General features: G+C 35.9%; 1 protein-coding gene across 1 annotated transcript in view; it reads right to left on the bottom strand.

Annotated features, from left to right (window-relative positions):
- Positions 1–5,775, bottom strand: part of AIPL1 (aryl hydrocarbon receptor interacting protein like 1) — a 269,924-nt gene extending 264,149 nt beyond the window's left edge. The window contains exon 1 of the mRNA XM_044054870.1: positions 5,680–5,775. Coding sequence (XP_043910805.1) covers positions 5,680–5,775 — 96 coding nt within the window. The remainder of the gene's footprint in view (positions 1–5,679) is intronic.
- Between the last annotated feature and the right edge of the window lie 20,950 nt (positions 5,776–26,725).

Below are 26,725 nucleotides of genomic sequence, written 5' to 3'. Positions count from 1 at the left end.
AGCACTTTCACCGAAAAAGCACTTTCGTTAAAAGTCCATTAAAAAAAACAATAAATCTTCTGTGCCCCCACATCCCCCCTACTTTTATATTCTCACTCCGAGGTTGCACTACAGTGGGGAAAAGGGAATTCTCCCTTAACCGCACCGTAGTGCGACCAGCACAACCAGCATACATAACCGAAAGTGCTGCTTCGGTAAAAAGCACTTTCAGTCATGTATGTTCGGTGATTTCTGCTTCGGCAGAAAGTGCCATCAGGGATCTGTACAGATCCCAGATAGATATAGATATACATATATGTGTATATGTATGTGGATATGGATATAGATATTTGTCTATAAATATATAAAGAGAGAGATATAAATATGCTTTCTCTATAATTTGTTGAACGGGCAGCAAATACAACAGAGTAGTCCTCTTGAAGGACAATTTTATTAAGTAAATGCAGAGCCAGGCAGACTTGGCCAGTATACAGCACTATATACCAGCATATGAAATGGAAATACGGCGGCAGGTGGAAAGTAAAAGGCTTCATTCAGTAGAACAACTTCTGTTTTGGAAGAACTTTTGCTATGGAAATAATACTTCAACTTTAACAACTGCTCCTAAAGTGTCAAAATAAAGTTTCTGTCTCTAAAAGAGCTAAGAGTGACAAGTGCACCTTTCTTACAGAGCACTCTAACTGTCTTTGATCAAGTTAAACTCAAGTTAATAAAAAGCCTTCCTGACATAGGCAAGCTGTAAGAACAAAATGAAGCAGTTAAATATAAAGTCCCCCTTTATCAGATCTTGTAATGGCTATTGTTGACAGTGGGGTCTTGGGTCAAATCAGCAGACAAGTGTCAGATCTTTCCATTCCTACTGACTTTTCAAACAATATCTAAAGGATAGTACCTTGTTGAATAGACAGAGCCACAGTCTCTGGCACACAATTAAAGGGACAGATTCAAAAGACCTTGCTGCGTCACGCTAAGCAAATTTACACAATGAGCAGCCACGCGCAGTTTGAGTGAGCAGTTTGGGCCAGATTATATGGTGGGCCACGCTATATACTAATGACTGTACAATGAAATATCACATACAACGATGAGGCAAAAGTCATGGCAGAGTGGTTCAGAAATGTCTAAATGCTGCACGGTGATGCTGCACTCAGTTTAGAATTGAACTTGACCATATACCAGTATTTGGAGAGAATACATCACACAAATATATTTGTAGTTGCCACACCATTGCAAATTTGTCTCTGCAGGTGGCTTTTATTGCTGCTGCTTTGCCCAGTGGTGCCCAACACTGCACTGGACACAAATTAATAAACCATAAAATATGCATATAATATATATATATATATATATATATATATATATATATATATATATATGTGTGTGTGTGTGTGTGTGTGTGTGTGTGTGTGTGTGTGTGTGTGTGTGTGTCATCACCATTGTAATGACTTGAGTCGAAGCTAGATGAACTTAAAATATTTTTAATAAGGCTGAATAACGACCAAGCCCACCAGTACCCCGAGAGGGCTTATCATGTGTTGAAAAACAGGATACTTTTCTAGACTACAGACTTAACTTCTGTTAATGAATTCCATGCACACATGCAATGGAATGAAACAACTTGAAACTTCTGAATATAAACTTCATCTATTTAATAAATCACATCACTTCTTGACCTTTTGCCTAAGATGAAGTGTAGCATCTTTCAAGAAGCAACAAATGTACTGCATATGCATCAGAATAAGTAGTACTGACTGCCAAATTAACATTTTGGTGAAATAATCTTCTCTGTTTAGCTTAAAAAAACAATTTATGTGATTTTAGAAAGGCACACACAATGAACATGAGTTATGCAAAAATAAGAGATCTAGTTTAACCCCTACTTGCTTACTTTGTAATTCTGGATAAGTCATTGAACTAGTGGCATGGTGCTGCAGTAGTTGCTGCCTCATACCTACATTGGGCAGGGTTCAGTCCTGACATCCAGTTACTGCCCATGTGAAATTTCTTTGTTCTCTTCATGTCACTGCTTTTGATTTGCCTATTCTAAACTAAATTCTTGTCTAGAAGTTACATTTCATCAAATATTAAAATCCTGAAATAACATGAAAGTACAAAATAAAAGGAAAAAAGCATTCTTCAGGGGCGGCAAGACCCCCTACTCCCCTATATGAGAAGCTTTGCCCCACAACCACAACCCCTTACTTACATATATATATATATATATATATATATATATATATATATATATATATATATATATATACAGAGAGAGAGAGAGAGAGATAGATATAGATATATATAGTAACACAACTGTCACACAACAGTGGGAAACGTGAAAAGCTCATTGCAGGCTCCCCAGTCTCGCACAATATAAGGCTTTGCAGTTTCAACTAACTACCATGAAAAACCATGGTGAAAGAACACTTGCTTAAACTTTACTCATCATAGCCCATAAGTTACAGGCCTGAGTAGTTTTATTTTTGTTATTAGCACATCGTTGGGAGTTTTCACCAGGTACTGCAGTTTCTTTCTGCCTATCAAAGACATGTTGGCTGATTGGCTGATCTCAGCTGTCAGTGTAAATAATCTGCTTTACTTTTAGTAGTCAAAGATGTGACTGAAAATTGTCTACAAGGATAAGTCCATTTATAAGATTAATAAATGACTAAAATAAATAAAAAAAAATAAAGCTCCTCATTCATTCTGCAAGGAAGGCATTTATGCCTAGTGGACCTTGGTCAGTTAAAAGAAAATTACTACCCTTATGCTGACACAACAGTCCTTAGTCTAGTCATGAAAGCAATGACGCAGCTATACTGAGTAATAAAAAGGCAAGTGCAATCACTCATGTGGCAAATTAAACAGAATCCTTTCTATTTTCATTGTGTAATATAGCTGTCTGAGCATAAAATAATAGCTGAAATAGCTTCAGAATCAATGTAACTCGTATCAGTGGTTGTTTTATGTTGTAGAAACTGTGGTATGAAGAACATAATATTTGTATAAATTTGCAGAAAACGTTCCAGCTCATCCTTGCAAATAAAATGTACACTTAAGCTATGCTCTGATGGTTCAGCTTCATCCGCAAAAAAATACATTTTTCAAAATGCATTATAGATTATTAAATTAATGGACACTATCGATGTTATAAAAAAATGAAAAAAAGTTTGTTGCAATGACTATGAAATGCTAGCATCTCTCTAATGAGTTAGATATACTTATTGAAATACTTAAAATGTATCTCAAATTATATGGACAGGACATGATTGTGAAATGTAACTCCAGACTGTGACTGCATCGATGGCTTACCAGAAAATTATATATTTTCTTTAAATGTATTTATTTATTCCATGTTTAACTGGAAAAATCCCAGAGAATTCCTTTAAGATTATAATAGAAGGAGGGCAGAAATTCCAGAATGGAAACCTATAGACAGTTAACCTAAGCAGCATGTCATGGGGTTACAGTTGGAAGTAATGTACTGCAGACAGGCAGTCTAAACACTTAACAGAACAAACACATGCTAACCAGATAGTAGCTACAATCCAGTAATGATTGCCAAACACTGAAGCTGAGCTCAGCATAGGGACTGTTGGGGAAATTCTTGTCTCACAGCTCTACAGTCAAGGGCTCAAACCTGATTTCCATTAGCCCTGTGGGCATTCACCAGACACACAGGTTTTCCTCCAAAAAACATGCTGATTTTTTGGCTACATTAAATTGTCCAAATATTATATGACAAATTTAAAATAATTAATTCTTGTATGCCTTTTTTGAGTGGGTTAGTCCTACTAGGGCAGCAGTATGTTTTCAGGTGAGACCTGAGGTGGTACTCGTAGTGATAAGGGGACATTTAGCCAGGGTGTTTCCCCTACTCTTTTTGATAAGTGCCATAGGTTTATGCCTGCAAATGCTCTATTGTGATCAGTGCAGGGTCTATATTAGAACACCGAACTTTCAAAATTTCGAGTGTTCTAATATCGAACCCTATGAATCGAAAATTTAAAACATCGAACATACAGAACAGCGAATTTCTTCCTAGGGAAAAACTGTGCTTTTCCAAAACATATACACACAACACAAGTACACCAAACAAACAGCAATCCACACACATACACCTAAACTCTTACACCTAACCCTACATTAAACTATACATACACCACTAACTATCCACTTACCTTAACCCAAACCCTAATCCTAAGGTCCGTCACTATTGCACAGCCACCTCACCCGCGCCTTAACCCTAACTCACCTACCATGCCCTAACCCTCATGTCCACACAACTGCACACTTACCTGAAACCGCGCCCTAACCCTAACTCACCTAACCCACCCTAACACTCATGTCCACACAATCGCACACTTACCTGAACCCGACCCGTAACTTTCCACCACAGTGCTGAAAATACCAAAGCAACAGAAACAGACAACCAAATTCTTTTCCTAGGAAAAAATTTGGTTTTCTGTTTCTTCGATATTTTCAGCATTCGTTGAAAACGGGTCGATATTAGAACACTCGAAATTTTGAAAGTTTGATGTTCTAATATAGACCCTCAGTGCACTACCCTGCTAAACAAACTAAATAAATAATTTTTTTACGCCCACCAGGGCTAACAACAATTCAGGCAGATGCGACCTTGGGTTAACATCTCATCTGCAGGATGTCTTATTCAAGATTATAGTAACCATTTTATGCTGCACGCATTATCAGTATTAGAATGTTAATCCAACTCCCTGAGGAGGGAATGAAACCCACAGCCTTCTGATATTCCAAAGCCAAAATAGTCTGAACCAAATGTTGAGCTACTGACTTTGCAGTCAACAGAGACCTGATCAGTATACTCCAGTTTCTATATCTAATTACGAACTAAAACTGTCCTGGGTATGCCTGAAATAATGCCTTACAAAAACAGGCTGGGTACGCCTGAGCTCTAAAATGTTAATGTATAAGATCATTTATCTGGATGTAGAATTTTGCATTATCTGAAATACAATAATTTTCCAAAAAGCACAGTCTGGACAGATTTGAATGTACTTATGCATTAGACTGATAAGCTGAGATGTTCTTTCTGAGCAGATTGCGCCTCACTACAGTACATGAATATATAAATGCACTAACCCAACGCAGGCATAAGGTTAGTCTAAAAACATACTGATAATAAATATTTCCTAAGGAACATAATATGAACTAAGGAAAAATGAGATGCAGCTCAAACCTTGAGTAATGTGGGCTTCTGACTGACCAAATCAGTTTATCAGAATCCTGCTTTAACTGTATTTTGTTACTTCGCCATACTTTCTTTGGCAGCTAACAAATATAAACACAAATATTACTCAACAAAGGGCTCATAAAGTGTGATAGTTAGGCCCCAAAATAATACACACAATCATGGCTTAATAAATCAATAGGAAAGTCATGAGACATAGTCTAAGTTAAAATGTCATAATTGGATTCTATCCTTGTATGAATTTATCTCGATTACTTTCTTATACTAAGTGTTAGAGGGTTATCACTTAAAATTATTACAGCTTCTACTGAAAGTATTAAAAGACCAACCACCAATGTAGTAATGCTGGCATTTTACTGAATAGATAAACTATCTGCAACACAATTTATCATTCAACGCATGCACACTAGTGTTAGTTAAGTGTTAAAAAGTAAACATAGTGTCTCACTCACTCTTGATCCAGTAAGGAATCTAGGAATTTCACCTATTCCTCCATAAAGAATTGTCTTCTGAACACCTTCGGTCTTCAGTAGCATTGTGTCCTCCATACTTGCTCAAAAAAACAATAACTGTGTACAGAGTGTGCTTGCGGTAGACAGTACCTGGCCTATCCACTGGTAATGATTCTAACAGGCTAAACATAATAGGATTAAGACTTGTGCTGAGGTGGCTTAATCTGTGCTCAGATTAATGTATCAGCTAGTACGTTTATAATATGAGTGTCATTTTATGTATTTTACTCATTAGGCGAACAGATAAAGTCCACTTGCCACATTGTTGTTTTCAAGATAAACTTGGGAGCACCTGATTAAATGATTTGCTCTTAGCATCTAAGATGAGATAAGTGGACATCCAACACATAAATGGCCTTAAATATACCAAGCACACTTTCAACTCATTACTTTCCCTGTATATAAATCGTGGCTGCAAATGTATTTTCCTTCAGATTATACATCATTTTTATTAACATTTCAATTAAAAAAGAACTATATTGTATTGTGTTTCTCTAAAATTTATGCTACAAAGGATAAAGCAAACAAATTCAAAAAAATATTATAAATAAAGTATTTTAGAAAGTTTGAAATAGATATCCACTACATATATATCACCTTAATACAGTGAAACACATTTTACAGCCCTTACGAAAAGACTAGCAAATCTATCCCTTATTACTTAGCATAAACTCATTTAAAATATCTTGAAATGTGTTTCCTTTTCATTCAAGTAAACAATATGTTAAATTCTTATAGGTTCGTAGGTTTATAGATATTATACCAGACTAATGACCACCAGGGCATTTATAAGTCTAGATGTGCAGTCCAGCCCAATTGTGTCCCTATGTATCATGGGCATTTATTAGGCAGTGGCATATAAGTTAGGAAGTTTCTAGAGGTTATGTGGGGGTATGTTAGTTTGGGCACTACAGTCTACCTCTATCAGAGACACGGGGAGAGAGGCAGACCCAGAGTGCATGTCTGATTTCCCATCCATTGGTCAAGCTTACAATTAAATAGGGTTAGGGATGGATTCTTATTCACATAGATGGACAGCCTGCCCAGAAATCTGGGATCTCTGAAACACATATTTGTCTTGCCAACTTGTCTTATTTATGCAAAAGGAAATTTTAAATCTTTGGATCTAGTGGTTCTGATGCTGTTCATTTTGTAGATGTGCAAAAGGTCCATCTGAGATGGATCTGAGGGATGCCTTGTATGCCAGGCTCAGAGATAGGACTTTAAGGTGTTCCATATATGACAATGTGTTTATACCCTTGATTTTCCTGGTAAGGAACCTTTGTGGGCATTCCAGCTGTTGCAAATGTCTGGTCAGGTATATACCAAAGGAGGCATTGTATTCAATGATGGTTCTGATAAGGACGAATAAAGTGGCACTATGACTTCCTTGGACTTGGAAGCCATGGCCTTACATATAAGTTGCGCAACATAGAATAATTTTATTACTGCTTTAACCACATGTTGGTCAAAGGCTAGATTGCTGTCTACATTTGTTCCCAGATCCCTGATTACTGGATCAAGTCTTAGGGTTATCTTATCGATGGTATAATAAGCCTGTGTGACAGTTTACTCAAAAGGCACTATAATGCATTTCCTTGCAATAAGTTTTAATCCATGACTTTGGCACCACTCACTTGTCTGTGTTAGACCCTTTTTAAGATGTTTGTGTCATGGAGGGAATCTATGATATCTCCTAAATTTGCAGTGGTCTGTGAACTTGGTCAGTCAAAAGCCCTTGACATTAGCCTTTACCTCTGAGAAGTAGATGCCAAATAAGGGAGGTCCTAGCACAGAGTCCTATGGTACCCCACTGGTGACTGGTCTCTTAATGGAGGTGGCGTCACCAGTCCTGACTTTCTGGGTGCTGTCTGTGAGCCATCTGGCATTCCAGCAAGTTATGTAGGGGTTTGTCAACAATACCTGAGTGGAGTATTGTATCAAATGCCTTAGCTAGGTCCAGGTAGTTGGTATGTACCATTTTCTCTTATCCATTGCCTTGTTAAATCTCTCAAAGAAATCTGCCGAGTTTAGTAAGCATGACCTTCTCGTGAAAAAACAAAACTGGGTGGGTTCAGTGTCTGAAGCTTGATCATTTCTGTGATAACTCATTCTATGACTTTGCATATTAGACTAGTCAGAGTAATAGCTCTATAGTTTCTGGAGTAGGTAGACGGGCCACCATTATGAAGTGGGATAACCGCTGAAATTCTCCATTCTCATGGTACAAACCCTGCTTTGGGGAGATAGCTGAAAAGTGGCTCAAGTAGGTCTGATAGGTCATGTTTCAAGCCTTTTAGGAAGCATCCCAGGATATTGTCAAGACTCATTGAGGCTGTGTTTTTGGACCACCACTAGGACCTGTTCCCTGTTAATAGTTGGGGTGGGGTTATGCTAGTATGTATGTCATGGGAGAAGGTAGAGGGGGTGATGGTTGATGTTTGAACTAAAATTGTCAGCCAGCAAATTCACTATGCTGATCTGCTTAGTGAAGGTGGCACGCTGACCACCCATTCAGCACACTGATTGAAGTTTCAGGCATAGCTTTAGAAGACATTATGGTTGTCTTCAGCCTGTGAGGCTATTTTGACCTTGTAACTGGCCTTGTTGCACTTAATTAAACCTTTTAGTTTCCTGTTTAGTTTAATCAGAGAGCTCCTGCCATTATGGGAGATGCTTCTTTATGGGACTTGTTCTTTCTGATTTTATCCATCACTTTTTTCCTTTTGTTATACACTCTAATAAGGTTAGGATTCCACCAGTGGGGGGTTGTTTTTAGAGTTTGTTTTGAGTTTACTTCTAGTATGTACAGCAGACTCTTTACAGCCATTTACACAGTTGTAAAAGCTCTCTGTTACTAATTCCTTATAGGTTGCTGTGAACGTATGCTTGAATGATATGTCCTATACTGAGAGAGTTGTGAAGAACAAACTGCTGGCTTGGTTTTTAACATATGGATCTTACAAATCAAAAATATTTGACATTCACCAAAGCATACTGTAAATCCTAGTGGTATTCTTGAGAAACCTTCTATTTGTCACTCACTAAAGAATGAGTGTCATAATGTCTCTCCAAAATGATGGCCAAGTTCTCATAGTCAACATTTCAGAATGTCAGATCTAACCTAGTCACAAATTCTGTGGTGTGCAGGATTCAGACAAAAGGATAAAGGTGAGTCTAATGTTCGCTACCTTGGACATCCTCTGAGTTGGTGTATATAGATATTAAGGGAGTAGAGAGGAAGACTGTTTTGTGTATTTTGCAACCCTTGTGGAGTCATTCACTTGGGAAAGTAATCTTCCAGGACTGTAGATGTTTTTGTTACAATTAATCTCCTATCAATTACATGACACACAGTTAATCATTGCAAATCCAGTATTCCTTCATAAAAATCATAGGTAATTGATAGGCTTACAGCTCAGGAACCACTGATAAGCCAAGCCCCAATTTCGAATTGCCCCCAAGCACTGTCTGGGTAAATGATTTGCTAAAGGTTACACAAAGGCAAATGAGGGCCGAGGGAATCAAACTCTCTACTACAGGAAGTACAGCTCTACCCTCTGCACCAACTAAAAAAAGATAAATAAATAAAAAACTTGCCCAAAATGTGTGTATGTTATAGTGGCAAAAAAGCATTTCATCTTTAACTTTTCACATTAAATGGTTGATGTTCTTTTAATTTCTCAAAAAGTGCCCAGTTTATAAATAGATTCCCTTGATGACCACAGAGTTTTGTAGCTTAAATTATTAGTGATGAATTGATGCCTAAGAGAGTCAGGTGTTTTTAGAATATCCATCAATACAAAAATTGCTAATAAGGAAACATAAATAAAAGTCCTCATTTATGTATCATTTGACTGCTTCTTAAGAGCACCGACTTCTGAAATATATAGAAAATGGCAATGGAAACAAGCTCTTTATGTTTTATAACTTATTACACAACGAGCAAAGTCTACATTGACACACTGATTGCAAAATAAATGTTTTCCCACTCAGGGTGTTAATGTACAGGTAAAACCCAGGAAAAAAAAAACAAATCTGATGCATCGCAGTAACCTGCAGTGAAGCAGAGACTGAAAACAAGCAGACACCAGTTTTTACCTTGCTAAACATGGCTATGCTTTTAGCAAATGTAAAATAATAAAAAAAAAAAATAAGTGAATTCATTAAAAAACAAAAACTCAACGAACAAAAGTAACTGCTATAGGACTTGTTATTTTACTTAAACATTTCTAAGTACGGTTAAAAAGCTGTGTTTAGAGATGTGAGAATTTAAACAAGAAAAATAAAAAAAATGAAAGTGAGAGAATGTGCTGTGTGTGTGTGTGTGTGTGTGTGTGTGTGTGTGTGTGTGTGTGTGTGTGTGTGTGAGAGAGAGAGAGGGACAGACAGAAAAACAGTGAGTTAGTGAGTGAGCTATAGAGAGGGAAAGCTCATACTTCTCAACTTCTTTCCCCAACAGTTTTTCTTCAGTACACATCGTCTGAAAAATACGATGTTTGAAATTATAATGATGGGCTTTATTGACTGACTGTTGTTGTTGTTGTTGTCTTTCGGCTTTTCCCGGTTAGGGGTCGCCACAGTGGAACTACAGTCCGCTAATGATTGGCAGTAGATTTTGATGAACGCCGAGGTGCCAGCTCGACATTCAACCTTCAACGAAGGCACGCCCATTTACGCATGTCTTTCGAACGCCCACCCAACAATTTCTCAGAGATTAAAGGAGTCATATCAGGGACATTCTGTAAAATCAGGAACATTTGTGGGGGTTGCAGTCTTTTACATTGTATAATATTTTATTAATTTTGTCACAGTGACAGGTGAATTTATTCAGTCAAGAAAGCAAATGTAATTTCTGGGCATATTTGTAGTTTCTGTCTATATCTGTGAATATGTGTGTGTGTTTCTGTGTATTCATGTAGTTGTCTGTCTCTGTCTCTGCATATCAGAATGATTTTCTCAGTGAGTTGGTGTGGGTGTCTGCATTTGTGTGTGGGTATGTGTTTGTGTGATTATATTGACATTAAGTACTTATATAACTTATATTTTACTGTTTGTGTACCTGCGTGTGTGTGTTTGTACACTAATATCAAATACCTGCATAACATATTTTGCAAGTGAAATACTTACTCCAACAACAAAACATGCCACAGCAACTTTGAAACATTTGTCCAAGGATATTTTACATTGAAAAAGTTAATAAGAAGGCAAATATGAAATAAAACAAAAAATGGGAGTCATCTAGTGTGGCTCTAAGTGACTACATCCCCTGCATGCAAAATGGTCTATCTTCATCAGGAAGAAAAATGGGGACTGGTCACATTAATCATGTATATGAGCCTCTTAAAAGCATATACTTTAATCCTTTTTGCCAAACAAGAGAAGATTAGTCTTTCATAATGTATTTCAGGAAATATGAACCCTATAAAAGTGGGCACAGCTTGTCATATTACATGTGATAAAAGCCTTGACAAAGACAAAACAGATTGGAAAAAGTTCTGTAATAAACTTCTCATAATGTGTTTCAAAGAATATCAGCCCTACAAGGGGAGGCATAGCCTCTCAAATAACGTTTGTCAAGAATAGACATAAAAATAAACATTTTAACTAAGAATGAGATTCCACTGGCTGCCTGAGCTAGTAAACCCTCATAGGTCCTTCATGAATTTTCAAATTAGGGACGAACATCTAAGGTTTGAGACTGGCTCCTGATTATTCCATCTGCAAGATGCTCCTCCGATCACCTCCTCTGACCCCTCCCAACATTGTCTGTAACTACATTTAAATAAATTACCAGTTGAATGTAATGTATTAGAACAAGAACACTCATCCATCTACTTATTTAACTGAATAAATTTCATGAAACTTCGACAAGGCATCTTTATTCCCCCATAGGGAGGGTATCAGAGAGAGGACCTTACAGATCTACTTTTTTAATGTGATTTTATCGGAATTGTTTTTTTTTTTTTTGTTAGTCTTGTCACCCTCTAGGTCACTGGTGGGATAGCAGACCTGACTTGAGCTTTCTGGATTACCTTTTTTTGTTTACTATCAGAAAGAGGGGAAAGAAAGCAACCTAAATGTAAAAAAAATTTCAAAAGTGAAAATGGCAATAAGGTAAAAAGAGGTCTGAGAACCCCCAGAATTAATTACCTAGTAGGGAACAACAAGATATTGCTATCAAAAACTCACCCTGGTCCTTAGACCACATCCTGCTTCACCAACATCCCTAAAGAGTAGGTCAGACAGTCTTTTTTCACCAAGGATAGCTAGAATTACAATAAAGGACAAGGTGCTGGAAATCATCTTCAGGGGTTATATGCTACACTTTTTGTACAAACCAAAGATGCACTGTATCCTTAACATCCTGAATGGCCAGAAATACTTGGTGAGGTCTCTCATTCAAGACATACTCAGGCAGGGGGCCACTGAACCAGCCCTCAACAGATACGAAGCCAAAGGGTTTTACTTGAGTCTGTTCTTAATAAAAATAAGAGATGGACCATGGAGACCAATTCTAGAGCTTTCAAGACTTGCCATATTTATAAATGCCTCCAAATTCAAAATGGTAACTCTGTAGGCCCTCCTGATACAACTTGGTCCCTCAGCCTTGATAGTAACTCTGGTCATGAAGGATGCCTGCCTCCATATATCCATCCACAAAAAGGACAAGTGAACATTATTGGTTTACCTCTTTATTTTTTTTTCTATTTTAATTTCTCCACGTCTTTTGGGTTTCTAATACCATGATGGAAATGGATCCCATTCCTAAGTCAAAATATGATTAAAGTTCCAAGAAATTAGTATTGTTTCAATCTTTGATGTTAGCCAGAAGTGCTCTTCGCAGCACCTGCAATGTGCCCAGTAATTACTCTTTCCGCAATTCATATGGAGCTACATGTATCAGTAACATATCTAAGAATGACCGTAAATTTTTTTTATAAGACAGATTGTTCCTACTACTATTGGGACTGTCTGGATATTCTTCTTTCACATTGCCCTTGTTTCTGTCTGCAAATCCTGTTATTTTATAAGTCTGTGTCTCTCTGCACATAAGACACTGTAGTCATAGCAATTTCAGTGATCAATGCTACTTTTGTCTTCTTTTCTTAGACTACTATTTCTGGTTTTCTTGCATCAATTTTTTAAACTGTTGGTAATGGGTGAACTCATGTAATATAAACTTCATCATGTTCTATAATGCTTTGTGGCTCATGTTTCCAGTGTTTTTCAGCCACTTCAGTACCATCATGTTTGCACAATCTCCAGTGCAGCAGTCTTGCCACATTGTTATGCCTTTCAGTATACAGTCCTTGTGCCATTAATATGTCCCAACCAGCAACAAGATGTACAACTGTTTCCAATTCTGTTTTACAAAATCTACATTTGTCTGTTTCTCCCACATGTTCAATGGACCTTGTAAACCAACATAGTCCAATATCTTGGTCTGCCAATATTAACCTTTCATCTTTTGTTTAAATTTACCACTCCTTAACCATTCCTGTATTTGATCCTCATCACATGAGGCTGTTCCAAGAGTTTTCTATACTTGCAACTATATTTATGGATTGTCCACATTTCTTGCCTTCTCATCTGATCCTTCACCTTATATTCTTTCTTTTATTTTTTGGTACATTCAGTCACCACCTGAATTGTATCTACTTCTGGTTTGATTTCCACTCCCACCTGACGCTGATATGCTTCTGCTAAACTAAACAGGGAAGTCATCGTATACTTATTCTCTTCATGTTTTAAAACTTTCACTACATTTGGGTCTTGTGAGAAGAGCAGATATGTATGCAATCTTACAACTGCAGATGTATTATACATGTAATCAGTTTTTATTATACATGTAATCAGTTTTGAGGAGGACCATACCTCGTTCAAAACGGGGAACATATAGTCTTGGTATCTAATGATTTTTATAAATCATTTGATGAGTATGAAGTATCCTTCTTGTTTTCCTGTCTGACCTATCTAACACCTTTTGGGGCCACTCAGTCACTCTAAAACTGTATGTTAGGACAGGAAGAGCAAATTGGTTTATAGTTTGAACTTTGTTCCTAGATGTCAGCGCTGTTTTCAGTATTAATTTAACTCTTCTAAAATATTCCTTGCTAAGTTTTATTCACATTTGAACATGTTTTATTGTTGATCTTTCATCAATTCCCAAATATTTATACACCCCCACTGATGTTTTCTTGGTGCTGCAGCTTTCCTGCTTTAAAGGTTGCTTCTGCACATTTATCAAGACCAGATGACATTCTTATATCATCTGAAAAAGTATTGACCACTTCCAGTTGTGCTTTCAGTTCCTCATATGATGAACTATACAGTTTTAAATCATCCACAAAATGAAGATGAGAAATTATTATTCTTTCTTTTGTAGCCATGACCTAATCTGTTAAGTAGATAGCTTAATGGGTTAAGGGCAAGACAAAATAGCAGTGGTGACAGTCACCCTGGAATATCCCCCTTTGGATTTTTATCCTTGGAATAATAATCTGTCCTTTATCATGGCTTAACTGCAAAGTGGTTTGCCACTGTTTCGTGGTCACTGTAATGTAATCAATTAGAAGAGGGTGTATCGGGCGTAAATGACATTCTATTAGATTATGTAGTGCCAATTTATAGTTAGAGGGCAGAATTAATTACTTAAAAAAATATTTTTATACATTTTTAAGCACTGTTTTATATGTGAATGTGGGATACTGTCAAATGCTTTTTTTGTAGTCTATCCATGTCATACTTAGATTTTTCCCCTTTTTTTACAGTTCTCCATTACGACTTTATTTAAAAACAAATGATCCTTTGTTCCATGTGACTTTCTTTTATTACACTTTTGTTCTACTGCCATTATTGAGTTTACTTATAAATTACTATAAACTCTGTCAGAATCAATTCCAGTGTATAGTGCGTAGGTTGTCAGAAGGCAAGTTATTGGTCTATAGGTTTTAGGATAGCTTGCATGTTCGCTCTTAAGTAGTATCATTGCTTTTCCTGTTGTTAACCAGGTTGGTGTCTGTTGGGGGTGTGCATACAAATAGTTCTTACTCATGGCTAAATCTTCATGTAAAGATTTAATACTTTTAGCCAGAAGTTAGGTACTGCATCAAGCCCTGGGGTTTTCCAATTAGGAGCTTTTCTTAACTTTGTTTCAATCTCCCTGGCCATTATTTCATCGCATTTCATATCCTCTACATTTGAACTTCTTATTCTTTCTTTTACTTCTTCTATCCATTTAGCATTTCTGTTATGTTCCACATGATCTTAATAGATATTTCTCAAAAATGTACATATTTCTTCTTTTTTGGTTATGTTTCATTTCCTTTTGCCTTGTTTCCCAATTCTGTATAAAAGTTTTTTGGGTCATCTATAAATTGCTTATTTTGTACTTTTCCTTTATATTTATCTGTATATCTTCTAAGTTTACCTGTATGTGCTGACATTTTTAGTTTATTTGTGATAGTGCATGATAGATCCTGATCTGTTCTGATACTGCGCATTGCTTTTATCATGTCCATCTTTCTGAGTATTTTTGTTGATCTGTTCCCTCTTCTATACTCTACTAACAGTGACACTTCTTGTCTTAATTGCTTTGTAGTTTTCTCTATTTGATACTTCCATGATGGCATTTGACTTCTCCCCTTCCTTTCTCTTACTGCCATATGTTTTTGTGGTAAGACTTTATTGGTTATTAATTTAGCTTCCCGATAATATATCCTATTTACTTCTGTTATATCACACAAATCTCTATGAGCAGTCCTAATTACTGTGTTCATTTGTTTTATCAGACTTCTAACTTTTGGGGTTTTATTGCATTTCTGTAGTTTGTTTCTTTCATTGATCTTAATATGTCTGTCCATTTTTATTAAATCAAGCAAATATTCTCTTAGACTATTTTCTTCTAAACTGAGGGTACATTCTTTGTTCTCCATTTCCTCTGGGCATTCTACAGAAAGTTTCAGAGCATCTTCCTGTGCCTCATTCTCTTCAATTTCATCCTGTGTCATCTGTTGCTCTTTCTTATGGGAACTCACTGGCCTATCACTCCAGAAAAGATCAGATGGGCTTCATTGTAAATAGAAATACTTTTGATAATATAAGAAGAACTTTAACATTAATTGATTTTGCAAATAGGAAAAAGAAAGATTTAACACTTATTAGTCTTGATATAGGTTCAGCATTTGATTCAGTAAGTTGGTACTATCTGTTTACCTTACTGAAATGCACAAACTTCTCTGATGCATTTGTAAATTTAATTGAGCATTTATACAAAGGAACGCTGGCTTATATTAAGGTAGGAACATATGTTTCACAAAAAATACCCATTCTTAAAGGTACAAAGCAAGGATGTCCACTTTCTCCACTATTATTCACTTTAGTAATGGAGCCTTGGGCTAATTTGATTAGAAAAAGTACTGACATAGAGGGTTTTGAAATAGACGAAAATACAACATCAAAAATTCAACTTTTTGCAGATGATGTTCTAATTACATCAGCAGGATCTAATTATTCTATGCAGTCTTTATTTGATAAAATGATGAATTTTAAAAGTATTTCTGATTTAATATTCAATGAAGAAAAAAATAAAATACTACCTATATATACACGAAAAAATATTCTCATTAGTGATTTTACTAAATATGTACCCAATTCAGGTCAGATAACTTATTTAGGTATAATACTATCTAAAGATATTAAATCTATTATATATAATAACTATAATACCTGTTTTCTTAATATACAAAATCTTTTTAATACCTGGAATAATATGTTTTTTACTATGGAGGAGAGACTTACAATTATTAAAATGATAATATTCCCCAAGATTTTATACTTAATACAATCAATAATACTTTCACCTACAAAAATAATTATCAAGAAACTGAATACACTAATGTTAAATTTCTTATGGGCACCTAATAGACCTAGGATTGCATTAAAGAAACATACTAATAGCTGGTCTCAAGGGGTATTTCTTTTCCAGACTTTAATTTATATATTATCTCTTCTATTATAAAAGTTATTACTTTATTAATAGATCAGTCATATATCGCAAAATGGAAAGATTATTGGGAGCTAATTAGTATGCACTTCATGAAAATCTCCTTAACACATAAAAATATGATTGTAAATAACTCCATATTGTGGTTGCTAAAGGAATTTTGTACTTCACCTATTACACCTAAACATATGGTTTGTTACCCATTAAATATTATTATTAGTTATCGTAACTTTATATTCATGCACCCTAAGTATAGGGAATGGAATTTTATTGTATTCCCTATAATGTATACTCAGGGTATGCTTATGTCATCTACTTCTGAAGGAGCTCATTTAGCTATAGATAATGATCTAAAGTACTGGTATCAGCTGATATCTGATAATAAAGTTAAAAATCTAGATTTCTTAAAACAAGAATTTGATCTAAGAGAAACTTGCTGGTTAGAGGTTCAGATCTTTAGACAACATCTCATTGACAGAATAGATCTAATGTCCATAACAGTTAAAGAATCTATTCCAAAACTGATTGATTACTTGATATTAAATTTACAGCATAATGTTTCTGATAAAGGTAAACTTTCATATATACATAAAATTATCAGACAAGAAACTTTTTACAGTGTAGATTCATACTGGAATTATTTCACCTCTATTAATGGGGACCCACCAACTCAACAAGATAAACAATATATATTGGAATCTGCTTATAGAACTACATCTTCCATTGTCTGGAGACTTTATACATGGAAATTTTTACATAGATCTTTTTATACACCTTTGATGATGAATAAAATAAATAATAAAGATAATCTATGTAAGAGATGTAATGTAGAAATTAATGCTGACTGGGCTCATATGTTTTATGACTGTATGAAGTTGAAAGAATACTGGAAGTCAATTAATGAATTTTTGCAGGCTCTTTTACAGATAATTTCATTATTTCTAAGTCTCTTATATTATTCAACACACCTGTACCTCAATGTGTTAAAAAGATTAAGCTTCCCTTGTTATGGCCTATCCTAGCAGTGGCCAGGAAAATAATAACTAGAAATTGGATTTCAGATACACCTCCTTCGTTCAATGAATTTAAAAATGTTATGAATATAATGTGCCATATGGAAATAAGCACAATTAGAATGAGAACAACTAGAAAAACATCATATTATATTGTATGGGATAATTTACAAAATTTGTTAAAATAATTCTAATTTCAATAGCACGGTATTTTAGTTTAATTAATTGATCTGATTGTAGTGGATGTCTTTGTAAATACTTTAGTTGTTTTGTTGAATATTATAATAATACCTATTTTTAATTACTTGTATAAAATTGTTATGATATTTCTCTTATATGTTAAAACAATAAACCTGTTTTGAAAAAAAAAAAGAAGAGGGTGTATCTTATACATTTTTAAGCACTGTTTTATACGTGAATGTGGGATACTGTCAAATGCTTTTTTGTAGTCTATCCATGTCATACTTAGATTTTCCCCTTTTTTTACAGTTCTCCATTATGACTTTATTTAAAAACAAATGATCCTTTGTTCAATATGACTTTCTTTTATTACACTTTTGTTCTGTTGCCATTATTGAGTTTTCTTATAAATGACTATAAACTCTGTCAGAATCAATTCCAGTGTATAGTGTGTAGGTTGTCAGAAGGCAAGTTATTGGTCTATAGGTTTTAGGATAGCTTGCATGTTCGCTCTTAAGTAGTATCATTGCTTTTCCTGTTGTTAACCAGGTTGGTGTCTGTTGGGGGTGTGCATACAAATAGTTCTTACTCATGGCTAAATCTTCATGTAAAGATTTAATACTTTTAGCCAGAAGTTAGGTACTGCATCAAGCCCTGGGGTTTTCCAATTAGGAGCTTTTCTTAACTTTGTTTCAATCTCCCTGGCCATTATTTCATCCCATTTCATATCCTCTACATTTGAACTTCTTATTCTTTCTTTTACTTCTTCTATCCATTTAGCATTTCTGTTATGTTCCACATGATCTTAATAGATATTTCTCAAACATGTACATATTTCTTCTTTTTTGGTTATGTTTCATTTCCTTTTGCCTTGTTTCCCAATTCTGTATAAAAGTTTTTTGGGTCATCTATAAATTGCTTATTTTGTACTTTTCCATTATATTTATCTGTATATCTACTAAGTTTACCTGTATGTGCTGACATTTTTAGTTTATTTGTGATAGTGCACAATAGATCCTGATCTGTTCTGATACTGCACATTGCTTTTATCATGTCCATCTTTCTGAGTATTTTTGTTGATCTGTTCCCTCTTCTATACTCTACTAACAGTGACACTTCTTGTCTTCATTGCTTTGTAGTTTTCTCTATTTGATACTTCCATGATGGCATTTGACTTCTCCCCTTCCTTTCTCTTACTACCATATGTTTTTGTGGTAAGACTTTATTGGTTATTAATTTAGCTTCCCGATAATATATCCTATTTACTTCTGTTATATCACACAAATCTCTATGAGCAGTCCTAATTACTGTGTTCATTTGTTTTATCAGACTTCTAACTTTTGGGGTTTTATTGCATTTCTGTAGTTTGTTTCTTTCATTGATCTTAATATGTCTGTCCATTTTTATTAAATCAAGCAAATATTCTCTTAGACTATTTTCTTCTAAACTGAGGGCACATTCTTTGTTCTCCATTTCCTCTGGGCATTCTACAGAAAGTTTTAGAGCATCTTCCTGTGCCTCATTCTCTTCAATTTCATCATGTGTCATCTGTTGCTCTTTCTTATGGGAACTCACTGGCCTATCACTCCAGAACACTGACTGTGTCAGAATTGCCACAGTTTCCTGTTCCTTCTCTTGCTGTGCAACTCCAACTGAACTTTTGTAGTGATTTTCTGTGGAAGTCTCCAAAGTATTTTCATATGACAATTGATCTGATGTTTCCTGCTCCACTGATTTGTCCTTAATATGGGGATCCATTGCTCTATCCTGCTGTGATGTTATCAAAATTAGACTTTTTACACTAAATCCTTCACTTTGTAGGTAATCCATAACCTAAGTGTATGTTTCTTTAACTTCTTCATTACTAATCCTCTTTTCTACTTTTCCTCTTTGTTTTCTTATTTTTTTGTATTCTACAATTGCCCATATCCAGATGTGTTTGCTTGTATTTCTCTTCAAATATCTTTGGTGCTGCTCTTTTTGTACTGATTATTTTTGCTTTATCCTTTGCATAAATATTGCACCATGTTAAATCTCTCTCTCTTTCCCATGTCTATATATATATATATATATATATATATATATATATATATATATATATATATATATATACATATATATATATATATATATATATATATATATATATATATATATATACATATAGATATATAGATATATATATATATATATATATATATATATATCTTCTTCAGATGTCTCCTGGTCCTCCTGTTTCTCCTTATGTGGGAGACTCATTGCTTTATCATGTTATGATATACCCTGTGTTAGACTTTCTACACTAAATCTTTCACTTCACAGGTATCCCACAACTTCAACTTCTACTTTACTAATCTTCTGTTCTACATTCCCTCTTCTGATCATATTTTTTGTATTGTGAAATTTTCTGTATCTGGATGCATTTTGCTATATTTCTCTTTAAATATCTTTTGGGTTGTTTTTCTGTATTGATTGATTTGGCTTTTTCCTTTGCATAAATATTGGGCCATATCAGACCTCTCTTTCCCATGTCGTTATTTCTGTTTTATATTTCAAAAATCTCTAGATTTTGTTCTTTATATTTTTGTACTTCCTCAGTAGCTTCTTTTTCCAAATGGTCAAAGGTTTCCTGGTCTGTATAATGTTTTTCATAAATCTGTTGTATTAATGAACACAAATTTTTATTTGAAGCTTCTAACCTATGACTGTCCATGATATATGCTATATAAAATACAGTCTATATTTTAGTATTGTCTTGGTGAGATTTTGTGAAAAACAGGGTCCACCTTGTGACAGTACTCACCAAATCTTAAGGATGAATTTAATTCTAGCTATACGATTTTCCTTTGCTTGTTGATTTATCATCTTTCCATTAAACCACAGCAACCATGGGTAAATCTTCAATATACCACACTGACATCATCAGTTATTGCTATATTTACTCATGCCAGGCACAGGACAACATTGCTAACCTGTTTATGGGTTCATAGGTCAGAAGACTATGTGACTATGGACAACTTTGGATGGAAAATGGAAAATAGCCACCTACTACCCAAATTCTCGTATGTAACTTTATGGCAAAAGCTTCTTTAACTCTGTTCACTATTCTATATCTTGTTGTATAACTGCAAAAAAAAAGAAATGTCACTCCATATTCTAAAATTTTATACCTTGTTTGTATAGTCCATAGGTAAATAATGCCTGCTTCACAAATGTCTCTGAGTCACCCATTTTCACTTTCATGCAGCACAATTCTATCAAACAACATGTGCCTGACAATTTCAGACTGTCAATGAATGCTCATGATAATGTATTAGAGGTATGCAGTAGTGTACATTATCCAACTTATCGGCAAATGTTTGTATGGAATGCAATTCATAAACATACTTACTTCCATTCTTGTCCAAATGTTACTGTACCACTTGGCTAAAATATCCTGAGGGTACTAGGAAGAGATGGCTGCTTTAGCAGTTAAATATGTACAGGGCTTCAGCTTGACATATGAAAGAAATCAATATATTCTTGTACTTCCTTCAGAAGGATTACAGACAGCATGCCATAGGTCATTATGATGGTCCTTTGAAGAAGGTAGATGCCTGCTATAACTGGGACAGGCAGCTGTCTAGGTCAACTGGCCTTCATCATTCAACAGCTAAGTAAAGAAATCATGTGATCTGCAGTACTACCAGCAGGAGCTTTTTCAGGAATGGAAAACAAAAACACAGAAGAAGCATCCTCAGGTGTGGAGTACATTTTTTCCTTTTCCTGTCTGAGGTATTATTGATAATGTACATATGTTTCTCTTTCAGCTCATTGATATATGCCTAATTCAGGTGGCCCTTGAAGGCTAAAGTAACTGTCAACAATGCAGGATTATTGTTACTGCAAGCTGAATTATTATTGACTGTATATCACTGATAGCTCATACTTAGTTATTATTTCCCATTATGTCTCCATTGCACAAGTGGACCTAGGAAGAAGATGAGAAGGGTGAAATCTAGACACCATCATTTCAGACTCACATTGCTGTGACTGGTCCTGCATCTGGTGCAGAAGATATGGCTGCCTCAAGGAATGAAGGCTCTTTTCTGGACAAACTTGTCTCCTTATCTATGTCTCAGGACCAGCTGCAGTAGATGGCTGAGCCTATGGTGTAGCATCATGTGGCAATCAGCATGCACAAATGGAGGTACTCCTGATCTATGCTACCCTGGTAAACTTTCCTACAGCCATCATCCTGCTCTATCCCCATATCTGGTATGACCCCTTCCTCTTGTGTCATCACTGATACCCTGTGCATGGTCCAACCTTTCCTATCACCCTTGTCCTGTCTATGTCTATGTATCTATCCCAAGAATTGTTTAATGTATATTTGTTTGCCTCTACAATCTGTCCTATGCTCACTGTCCTTCCTCTTCTTTCCCTTAAATACTTTATCCCGCATCCCTTTTCTCTGTATATGGAACTGTATTTCTACAACAATATTTTCCCTGTCTTATACCAATTTATACTTTCCTATATATTCCCATTGTATTTTTCTCTCTCTGGTCTTACCCAGTTTCCTACATTTCTATCCACCCCTTTTTCACCTAACTTTTTTGGCCTTAGAGTTGTGACTATATAGTTTCAGTTACCCTGGTATTCAGTTACCCTGGATTCATGTACTGCTCTTGGACCATATTATGGCTTAGAGTACCATATTTCTGACTTTATGTTGAACTCCTCTGCTTACTTCACTGTGTTTTCATTTTTCTTGAACAGATGTTACCACATGATCTTCAATTAAAAGGGAACCAATCACTGCCCATGCTTCTTTTTTTATTATTTATTTATTTTTTTTTGTGGTGCTCCTCTATTGATCTATTTAGTACATCAAAGCTAAGCAATAACAATTTCTAATCCCCATTAACCAGATGTATATGTATCTCTAAGTAGTATTTTCCACAATGTACCACATCATTGTCTTGATCCTTTGCATTATTTGTTAGCCACCTATGAAAATAGTTCTATGTTCCAAAACATTATTTTGTCTTATCCACTTTTTCATACAGTTATTTTTGTGTCATGCTGTTTACATTTGTGTATATGAAGATATGGTCAATAAAAAAATTGACAAAAATAGAGTCTCTGTGTTTAGACTACAAATATAAAGCTTTCATTAGAAATACGATTTGGAAAAACAACAGTCCCAAGGATGAAACAGCACCAAAAACTAATAAAAACCAAACCACCAGTCTGACTGAACAGGGAACCACCAGCAACTAGCGAACAACACAGTTTAATATTGCTTTTGTCTCAAAAGACTTCTTCAGAATGAAATAAAATGCACACAACAGCATCCCCTTATATATCAAATCAAAATAATTACCTAATAAAATAATCAATTACTTAAATTCTGTTCAGTCAGACTGGTGGTTTAGAAATATGATTTGACTGTAACCACCAGGACTTCTTTCATAGAATTTGGCTGAAAACTGAAAGATCTCGGTCCAGAAATTTGATCTATTCTTCACTGTAAATGGATTTTCTTAAAATCCAAAAGAAGCTGAGTTTGTGATGTTCTTGCTGGGGAAGAATCCATAAAGGTATTTAACTCTTTTACTTTCCTCAGTGAGTAGAAAGACAAAATATCATTTATTAGAAATAAATTCTCTAATTTCTTTCATTAATTTATTAGACATTATTGTCTCTAAAGGACCAAAAGGTCCTTCAGCGATTATAGAGGTATACATGTGAATTTGGTTAGCTGGATTATTCTTTAGTAACAAACAATATAGTTTGTGGTATAAGAAATGATGAAACAAGGGGCAGGTCATTAACATAATCAGACCTAACTTTATCAAAAGTTGTGGATGTGTGCAGATGAAGTGAAATTATTAATGCATAGACAGAAACATTATCTAATGAAAAGAATGTATGCAAGATACAATGTTAGTCAAATAAGGCAAACTGAAACACAAAGACAAAAATATTTAATAAAGGGAATATATATGAAAAAAAGATATCCATATGACAATGTAATGCAATGAAGAAAACATCCACGATGAAATTGATCACACACTTTTAATTTAAGGTTTTGATAGGTATTGCAATAAGTGTGACAGAAAGCATTGTTCAACTCTTCATTAAGCCTCTGGAAACTATGATTATAAAGACATACTGTAGGATTCAGAAAGGCTTACCACATTGTGGAAACCTTTAGTCCATAGGTTTTCACAACATATTAATGAAGAATATGTCAAAATGAACTGATTGTTAGTACTTTAGAAATAAACAAACTTGATAGTATGAAACCTGAAAATAGCAAAGGCTCTTGCCGCCCCCATAATGCCTTTTTAGGCAAGGCTCAAAAGACAAACCCACCACCATAAATAGCGCAAGTAACCAAAAACTGAGGGTGATGCTACTCAACGCCAGAAGTCTAAACCTCAAAATGCACACACTCGAGGCACTCCTCAGTATGGAGAACATAGATATCTGTGCAGTAACAGAAACCTGGTTTAACGCTCCAGAGAGCACCCTAGCACTACCAGGCTATAACTCATACCATACCTTTTGGCCACAGAACCCAGACCGAAACAAAAAAGGTGGGGGTGTATCCATATTCATCAAGGATACTCACACCTCCAGATTAGTGGTGCAGCATGATGCATCAGAGATCATACAAGTGCAACTAAAAATGGGCAAAACTGCAATCTAAATTGTAGCTTGCTACAGATCACCCACCATGACCCAGGACCCCCATTCCGCATTTCTGGAGACACTGGGAAATATGAAGGTCTTACCAAACACCCTAATACTGGGTGATTTCAGCTACCCAAACATTAACTGGGAGAACTACTCAAGTACTAACTCCTTTGCCCAACTCTTCCTAGAATTTATAAACTCGAACACCCTGGATCAACTGGTCAACACCCCCACCAGAGGGAACAACATATTGGACCTGGTCATCACCAACATGGGCGACCGGTGTTCCACATCTGACGTCAACCCCTCACTGGTTAGATCAGACCATAGACTAATCACTCTGGATATTCACATTCCTCCTCCAACCCCAATCAAGGAAACCACCGTGAAAAACTTTTCAAAAGCAAACTTTATGTTGCTTGAGACCAAGTTGGAAAGGTTCACAGCCCCCACACTAATGGACAATGCTGTCCAAGCTGCTGAAACCTATACAAAGGCACTCTATGATCACCTGTAGGAATGCATGGATCATGCTATCCCAAGTAAAACCAAGACTCACTCCTCCAAGAAAAGGAAACCAGTCTGGTGGACCCCTGTCATAAACAGACCCTACAATAGAAGGAGGAAACTAGCACAGATAAGAGCAAAATCCCTAGAAGGAAAGACATCCCTGATCAGTATCAGCAATAAACTATGATCCCTCATTAAATCATCCAAGGCTAGCTTCGAAAGAAAAATTGCCAAGGACTCCAAAGATAACCACAAAGCTTTCTTTAGCTATGTCAAGAACCTAAGTGGAAACTCTCAGATCTGCTCTGAGATGGTGCAGAATGGCACAAAATACACTGAACCAACTAATATTGCCAACATTTGGGCAGACAAGTTCAGTGCAAACCTCACACCCCTCTCACTCCCTAAAGGGCCCATAACCATACCAGAAGAATGTAAGGCCCTGGCAATCACCAAACACAGGTTAAAACAGCCCTATCCAAAGCCAAAAGCACAGCCTCAATGGGAACAGACGGTATCCCAGGCTGTGTCTTACAAGAGCTCCAAAATGAACTAACTCCTCACCTAAACACACTATTCAAATTCAGCCTCTCTATAGGCTACGTACCCACAGAGTGGCGCACAGCAACAGTTGTCCCACTCCACAAAGGTGGCGCCACAGTGGACCCCAGGAACTATCACCCTATAAGCCTGACTAGCCTGGTCTGCAAGGCTATGGAGCGCATCATCATGGTACTTATTAACAGAGACATTGGGAACTACCAAACTTTGGACCCCACCCAGTTTGGCTTTGTTAAGGGCAGAGCATACCTCCTAAACCTAGTGGACTTCTTTGAGATGGTTACCAAGGCATTAGATGAGGGTAAGGAGGTCCACATAGCTTACCTAGACCTTGCAAAGGCTTTCAACACCAGTCCACATTCGGGTATTATAGACAAATTCACCAACCTGAACATTAACCCCTACATCATGAGATGGGTTTAAAATTGGCTTATGGACAGAACCCACATGGTGAGAGTTGCAGATTCTAGGTCCGATTCTAAACCAGTTACAAATGGTTTCTCCCAGGGCTCAGTCCTAGTACCCCTCCTTTTCGGTATATAATTCTTAGAGGTATAGGCAAGTACAGGAGGACTTTGGCTGACCAAGTTTGCAGATGACTGCAAACTATGGGCCATAATTGATTCTCCAGCTGATACAGACACCCTCCAGAAGGGTCTCTCTGAGACGGATACCTGGTGTCAAAATCATGGCCTCCAGCTGAATGCCAAAAAGTGCATATTCATTCCCTTTGGAAAAAACAAAGTATCTGTGAACTACCACATAGGTGGTAGTCCCCTAAATACAGAAAAAGTAATAAGGGATCTGGGGACCCAAGTAGATAGCAATCTCTCCTTTGATAATCATATTGCCAAGGTGGTTAGAAAATCCTTCTACGTGGCCCACCTAATATCAAAAGGGTTCTCATCTAGAACAAAGGAGGTTATTGTGCCTCTCTACTCATCACTTATTAGACCTATTATAAAATACAACGCCCCATTTGGGATGCACCTTACAAGACACCTGCAACAGCTGGAAAGACCACAAA

The sequence above is a fragment of the Protopterus annectens genome, chromosome 13.part0 (genome assembly GCF_019279795.1).
Source record: "Protopterus annectens isolate FY-2018-M chromosome 13.part0, PAN1.0, whole genome shotgun sequence".
Taxonomy (NCBI): domain Eukaryota; kingdom Metazoa; phylum Chordata; order Ceratodontiformes; family Protopteridae; genus Protopterus; species Protopterus annectens.
This window is presented reverse-complemented; position numbering and strand designations above follow the sequence as displayed.